The sequence below is a fragment of the Acipenser ruthenus genome, chromosome 4, assembly GCF_902713425.1.
Source record: "Acipenser ruthenus chromosome 4, fAciRut3.2 maternal haplotype, whole genome shotgun sequence".
Taxonomy (NCBI): Eukaryota; Metazoa; Chordata; class Actinopteri; order Acipenseriformes; family Acipenseridae; genus Acipenser; species Acipenser ruthenus.
The window spans coordinates 30813097-30821156 of record NC_081192.1 but is presented as its reverse complement, the minus strand read 5'-3'; the positions used below and the strand labels follow the sequence as shown (position 1 = coordinate 30821156).

The 8060-nt window shown below is 34.5% G+C and overlaps 1 protein-coding gene across 1 annotated transcript; it reads right to left on the bottom strand.

Moving 5' to 3' along the window:
- Positions 1 to 1009: 1009 nt before the first annotated feature.
- id4 (inhibitor of DNA binding 4) lies at positions 1010 to 3592 on the bottom strand. The gene is made up of 2 exons (XM_059023407.1): positions 3239 to 3592; positions 1010 to 1057 (listed from the first exon to the last, which is right to left on the bottom strand). The coding sequence occupies exons 1-2, from the start codon at positions 3590 to 3592 to the stop codon at positions 1010 to 1012; spliced, it is 402 nt and encodes a 133-aa protein (XP_058879390.1).
- Positions 3593 to 8060: the final 4468 nt, after the last annotated feature.

Below are 8060 nucleotides of genomic sequence, written 5' to 3'. Positions count from 1 at the left end.
CAATGTGTTTTCATCATGAGAGATACATGACATGCAACACTCAAAAGCTCAGAGGGCATCTACCATGGATCGCGATCCTCAAAGTGTATAATTATTATTATGAACACACAATCATACTTACAGTCTGGCAGTGAGCAAATAAGAATGTGGAATGTAATTTTATTTCATGTCTAAATGTAGAAGCAGATTCCAGAATTGCATTTTAACTGTCTTAAACGTGGAAATGCTTTTTAATAAGATAGCACTTCTGAATAAAAAATAAAAAAATGTACATAAAATATACATTCAAACTTATAATGGCAGGCCACTTAAATAGGTCTTCCATCACTGGAAATACATATCATATTCAGCTGGTTTCACAGACCCCAGTGAGGTGGAGGTGGCTGTATAACTGATCAAATTGATCTGATCCAATGACCTGTATTTTTTTGTAATCTCCAGATAATTAAGGGGTGCATGGGAGGAATTCCAATTTCTGGGGAAATCCGGTTTGTTAAGCACGCTTAGTGCTAATCGGGGACTGTGAAATCAGCCAATGCCTTCACACCATGCTTCATGGATAACCTTAAATTATCTGAAATAAATGTTATTAATGGATGCCTGCATAAAATACCAATTAACTGTCTACTAATGTACCTCTAACCTTTGCCTACAGGCAGCACTCCAAGGTCATTGAGTATACTCTCCACTTTAAATATTATGTGCGTAAACTGTATTTTGGGTGAGTAAAATGCAACATTACCATGAAGTCATGAGTACTTCCAATACATACAGTACATACTTTAATGCTAACTTACGGGGTATGCATTAACTACAGCTTTACATTTGAACTGTAACGTTAATGTGAATTACTGTACAAAAACGTGGTCTTATTTAGTCCTTCCTTAATAATATTAATAATATGAGAAGTTGCTACTCTTAATGTTGTTAGCTACTATATTCACTGAGTCTCCTCCCACTAGTTCTAGGCTGTTACAGTTTTTTTTTTGTTTTCGTAAATCTTCCTTTCTCAGTCTCTTGTGCTCTCCCCCTTTCCAAGTCGACCGAGACGCGCTCCCTAAAAATTTAAAAACAAACAAAAACATGTCCAAAAATGCACTAATGCAAATAAAGAAACGATAATACTGTATTCCTTATTGATCGGCTTGCTATAGCAATATAAAAGCATCCCGCATTACTGGCCATGTGTTTCTGGCAATTCCCAGGCATGTTAATATACTGCTACCGCTTGCAGTATATTAAAAATTGACAACTGAGACACCGGGAACCAAAGATGTGCAGGAAGCTTGACAAGGACTTTCTACGTGTTTGACCAGTTTTGCAATAAAATACAGTCACAGACACACAATACATGGAGTCACTGACAATGTACATCATAATATAGTTCATCATACAGTTGATTTAAGTCAATCACTTTGAAAAGCTTTCACTTTAATCAGTTGATAAAAACCACAAAGAATATGAGCTAAATTGGTATGATTTTTAACACTTTATTTGAAAAAACGTTATGGATTCATCCAACAAACATACAAATGAGAATACACAATATTTACAAAAAACATTTTTTTTTAATAAAAATATCTTATAATTACAGTAGTTTATTTTAGCATATAGATATTTTTCAACATTACACTTATAGAACATCTCTCTATATATATACACAATATTAGGGGTTGAAAGTCATTATCCTTCTATACAATATTTAACAATTCCTTACAGGGAAAATAAGCATTTCCCTGGTCCCACAATCATCTATTTATAAACAACAGATGTAAAAACATTTACAATTCTTCCATAAGTTAGTAAAGCTTTAAAATCGTATCTTTAGTAGAGTAAAAAAAAAAAAAAAAAAAAAATCACTAAAATTCTAAAGCAGGATTTGTGTCTCCTATTGATGTTAGCAAATAATTCAAGCATTTTAAATCTTTCTTTTGCGGATGGCATCTCCTGAACCACAGCCTTTTACTATATATATATATATATATATATATATATATATATATATATATATATATATATATATATATATATAATCATAATACATGCTATAAATCAGTTAAATGATATTCATTTTGGATGTTGGTTTCTCGCTTTGTTCGTGTCTGGTGCATTCCTTCCCTGTGATTTTTCTCCAGTTTCCCTCTCCAGCCTTTTGCTGGCATTGGATCTGCTTTCTGCACACCTGTGGAAGAGGAATGAATAGAGGGGGTGTGTGAACCACTCTGCTCCAGACTGACTGGCGCCACCAACAAAACAAGGCATGCTTGATCAACAACCCAACACAAACCAGGTCAAACAACAACCACAGTTCTCTGGCTTGGGCAACCTTCAGAAGAGACAGCAGCAAGCAATGATTGTGGCTAAACTACTTGAGAGATTTTTCATTTAACGCTCACCTTACAGAGTACTGTCCGAGGTATAAACAAGTAAACATGTAGGTAGTGTAAATGTTTGCAGTAATCGATGCCATCGTTTAATCTGTCACCCACTGTCTGCTTAGCCATATCACCAGCCACAATCAGGAATACTGTATTTCCACAAACATACAATGATTAGGTGCTTCTTTATTACATGTATAATGCTCGTTGTAATGCGTTATTCACCATACTGTTAGAAAAACTGAAATACTCACCATTAGAATTCTCAACGACACAAAATGCTGTCTTCTTGTTTTTGTATTATGGAGCTTGCCTGTAAAAACGAAATTTAACTAATTAGCTGGTGTAAAAAACAGTTAACTTGTACAAAACATATGAATATTTTACATCAATTATATTTGTATTGAACCATCCTGTTAATAAATGGTAATTGCTAGGGTCACAGTATATATGTTAAAATATATTACATATTTACAGAACTATTAGTTTACCAACACTTAACTAAAACTATATACATATATATATATATATATATATATATATATATATATATATATATATATATATATATATATATATATAAAGCATTTTGGTAATTGCTATGTGTATGTATTTTTTTAATTAAGAATATTTCTTTTCCGCTGGCAAATCAACGACTACCATATAAACAGTATGAAAATATTAACATTATAATGCGCATTCTGTTAGCGGCTAACTAAACAAAAGTAACACCAAAAGACATTTTATATTTTACACCCCCACCCCATAAAAAAAAGAAATGTATCAGTTTTTTCGTCACAATTTGTCCTTGGTGGTACACAGACCAGCCACGGTACACAACAGCGTTTTACTCGGCTTACCTGGTCGGTGTTCAGAGCTGACAATGGTGCCCTGCGGTTGGCAGACGGACAGTTCCCATGTTGTTGACTCAACAGAACTGGGTGTGCTTCCAAAGCAAACTGCAGATCCAATATATAGTCTATCACATGCTGCAGGATTTCTACTCTGCTAACCTTCTTATCCCGTGGAATGGTGGGCACGAGCCGCTTCAACCTGCTGTAACAGTCATTCATGTCATATTGCAGGCATACGGAGTCCTCTTCCATTTTACACCGGGCAATGCTCAAGCTGTGCTCCGATAAACACCGCAAGGCAAGCTCGCTGCAGTTTGAAGAATCCTTTTGCGGGCAACCGGGACTAACAACAGCCTTCATTTTATTTTTTTTTAAGTATACTCAAAGAAAACTATGTTCTTGCAGGAAACGCAGACAGTACCTGTATTAAGTAGTGGTTTTGCCACCGGGCTAAAATAAACCAGTACGAATTTTATTTAAATGCAATTATCTTTTCAAATGTTGTACACCTTTACTCTACTGCATTTAACATCTGTATTTCACCACAGCGTTAAGTGCTCAGCAGTGAATAGTCAGGATATTTATACCAGAAAGAGGAGGAGCTAGCAGCTACTGTTTGACATTTCGGGGCTAAACAGTGGTCAATCACAGCTCGCCTACTATCCACGGTGAAAAGAGACAGTTTCTCATTGCACTCAGCGGTTGGACTACGTCTGAGTGTAATCTGTAGGGAAGGGAAAGTGACAACACGGTGGAGGTGGAAGAATACAATTTGATTTAAGATATATTATGTGCGATTTGTAAATATTGCTAAATATTTATACTACATCATTTATATATATTTTGCATTCCTTTCGAAATGGTTTGTAAAAAAGCATATATTTTATTTACTATATATATCTCACATTTTACAGTTATTTTATATAAAGTATGTATTTTCTTACTGTATGTTTTGCCTGTGCTAATGAGACACGTGCTTAATCACCCTGGCTATGCGAATTGATAGTAGTTTATTCATATCACTACTGTAAAGAGAGACAAACATTATTAGGGATTGAAGCACGTTTTTCATAAAATCGTATCTATACAATATATGCAAACTTAATTTACGTTATTAATGCTTCAAAGCACTTATCTCTATTTTACTAATACAGCTTTTGCTGTGTTGAAAGAACACAAACCTGTTTTCCTCCAGACAGTACTTTTTAAAAAATGGGTGGCATTTTGCTATTATGCTGTGTATACAATTCCAGTGATATAAAATTAAATAGCTTCACCAGGAATTACAAAGTTACATTCAACACAATATACACACATTAATAAAATGATACAGATCATATTTTAGAACATTTTTCTTGATATTTAAAATTAGACAGTTTTCCCGTATATAGGCTATTTTATATTGGAAATATGCAGAGTAATTTATTAATGAGGATGTCAGAGCTGAAAGGTAACGTTTCATTGAAGGTCTATTAATACGTACTTTATACATAATTTATGTTGAGCTCCAAGTAATGTCTCAGTGAAGTATATTTCCTTTTTATTTTTTCATTGCAGTTTTATATATATATATATATATATATATATATATATATATATATATATATATATATATATATATATATATATATATTCGTCATGTTACATCAAATTCCCACCCAAACATCTGGCTGTATGTTTTAAACTTAAAATAATGGTGCTGTGGACAATACTGTCACCTTATAAGTTGTGAATACAATTTTGAATCGTAGTGGTCTGCTTTGGAATTTTAATCATTTCTCAATTTAAATGGTGCAAATAGTTTTTTTTAAAAAACGACCACATAACGCATTCATCAATGTGGAAACCGTTATTCGGTACTGTTATGTGAAATCCAGCTACTAATACCGGGACAGCAGTCGTGGGCAATAAAGCAGACGTTGTTGGATTTGTTATACATAGGGTTAGGGCAGATAGGGAAACAAATGAATTTACTTCGTTTGACTAGAATTTATTTATGTAAATATTGCTATTATATAGCACTGGCTTTCTAGTTAGCCAATCTTTGTATACAAATATGCAATTATAAGACATACCTACCCATTAGCTTGTTTTTTAACCACATTGTCTAGTAAAGAGCACATCATAGGTCTATATTTTCAAATTAAATATAAATACAGTACATTTTAAATGAATGAACAAAATCAGCAAAAAAAACCGCTAAACTTTCTTTCATAAAAAAAATGCAAAAGATCATTAGGCTATTTTAAAAATCAATTGATGTGGATGGATTGTATTAGTTTTTGATGCACGTAAGCATATTTTTCCTTAAGCAGAGCCATTACACTTAACAGTTACAACATTACACGCATGTAGGTTAAATAGTGCTTGTGATGTCAGAATATTATTTGAATATTTAGCATTGTAGGACTACGGTAATGATAACCCTAGGGTTGGTGCATTGAATCAATAAAATCTATTCCCACTGGATTATAGTAATCCCGTCAAATCGACACATTTTAAACCCAAAAGATTATACCATGGGATCTCATCTTTAAAATATATTTGTTTTAAAACAATACATATAGGGAATTATTGATGTCCCATTCCTTTGCCCAGCTGTGTATATTTGTGTGTTCTGCACATTCCTTTGCTCTCTCGCACATTGCAATGCTCTCGGTTTTTGCATTGACAGCCGATTCATTGGCTCTGCAACCCAGACTGGCTGGCGCCAGCCCCGCACCCCCCAAGCCCCCGTGACGTCACTCATTCACACAGCCCTCCTGCAGACATCGCCAGAGCGGTTGCTAAGGCAACGTGGACGCCAATCACACAATCACTTCCAGCTGGATATACTGAGAACAAGCTCCTCCACTCTCCTTAACGTAGAGATTCCTTCAGTGCTCCCCACTTACTTCAAAATGTGGAAATTCTCCAAAGCCCAGACAACTGTAGATTTGCTGTTTCTGCCAATCTGTATTTGGAAATACTTGGGCGATGGAGCTGCAAAAAGCATTGACAACGTGATTTTAGGGTGTAAAGTTAATTTTTTAAAAATGTTTGTACTTGTAAATACCTTTGTTGTTGTAGAATGTATGCTGTAAATAACCAATGACACCACATGTTTATTATGACAAATATTAAACTGCTAAAGAAGTAATGTTTGATTTTGTTATCAGTTTTCTACAAACTTACCAAGTTTTAATTAAGTCTTTCAACACCTGCAGGTGCTCAAGAAAATGGTGGGTCAGGTGAGTTCTGCACTGAGCTCTCTGCAAAGCTCTGTTGACGCACATTCTTTCCTTATGAAATCGGGCAAATAAATGTCCTACATGGGAGACAAAAAAGGCTGGTTTCTTTGGTAAGGCAGTCCAAGATCTGCAAAAGGTCTGTGAAACCTGCCAAATGTGTTTTAAAACATTATGAGGATTCTTATAAAATGTCCTCCTGTTGTTCATAAGTAGGTTTTCTATATTCAAGTCACACAACACACTACTAACCCAAAACTAAAACCCAACTAGAATTTGCAAACTAGATCCAGTAAGGTACAGTACATGGTGATGCTACTGGAACATTGCCACTTAAAACACAGTTAAATCTGCAGGGACTTCCCCTTGTTTTAGGAACAGTGCACAAGAAAGCTCTGGAGGCCTTCGGTGTATGACAGAAACATGCACAACACAGCAAAACTTCAGTCAAGGGTAGAAGAAGGACAGCTCACTCTCAACTAAGCCTTTTCAAAGTAGTATAGCTCCACGCCTCCTCCTCTGAAGGGTTGCCTCAGCAAGATGAAGACACCCTGATGTGAAGCAGGCACAGGCTTTTCAACATAGGTTGACCCACACGCGTAGGTTGCACAGTAAGCCTTAGTTTGGGGCATGACCATATCAAAGCAGTCTGAGGGGGGCCATAGAGAGGCACTGGTTAAAAAGGGATCCATTTGTAATTACATTTATTCATATTGATAATGAGATATTCAAATATGAATTACATTAAACCTGTATTTACAGGTGAACTAAGCCCTCTGCTGCCAACTACCAAGCAGATTTTCCTATTTCAGTACAAGATAAATTCTTAAAGGTATACTACATTTTCCTGATATTTAAATTACCCATTTAATATCCTATTATTGTATGTGTGTTCTCTTATTCTTTATTGGGGTTTCTGCTTAGATCGATTTTAAAATAAACCACTGGGTCTGCTTTTAAAAGCTGAATTTCTGAATTGAGGTGGTTTGGAAAATGACCTAAGCAGAAACAGCAATCAAGAATTATGAAGACCCCACACATATTAACATAATAATGATTTACAGTATGAATTTATGTATTTTTGCTGATAAGGTTCCAATGTGTTAAACAATTATTAATAAATATTTTTAATTTACAGTTTATCTGTTTTTTTTCTTTAACAGAAAATACGTCTTTAGAAACAGAAGACATGACAATATTTATCACACATACCTGATATAATGTAATCAAATACAATTTTATTTAATACTAATACTAATACTACTACGACTGCTACTACTACGACTACTACGACTACTAATAATAATAATAAGAAGAAGAAAAATGGGTAATTCTGTGTCAAGGGGTACCAACAATAACCTGGGCTTTATACTGTAGTTACAGCTACCAATGTGTCTGTCACATGACCGAAGCTGCAATTGGTTCCATGGAAATAGGTCTAAAAGCTTGCAGCTAAGAACTTATGTAATACGATATGTACATCACAGGTGTTACTGTTTTTTGCCTGTAAGTGTAAGCTTAACTTTACCAAATAAATATTAACATTTAATACATCTAGTGTAAAAAAAATATTTTTTTAACTAAAACTTATTTTTTCACAC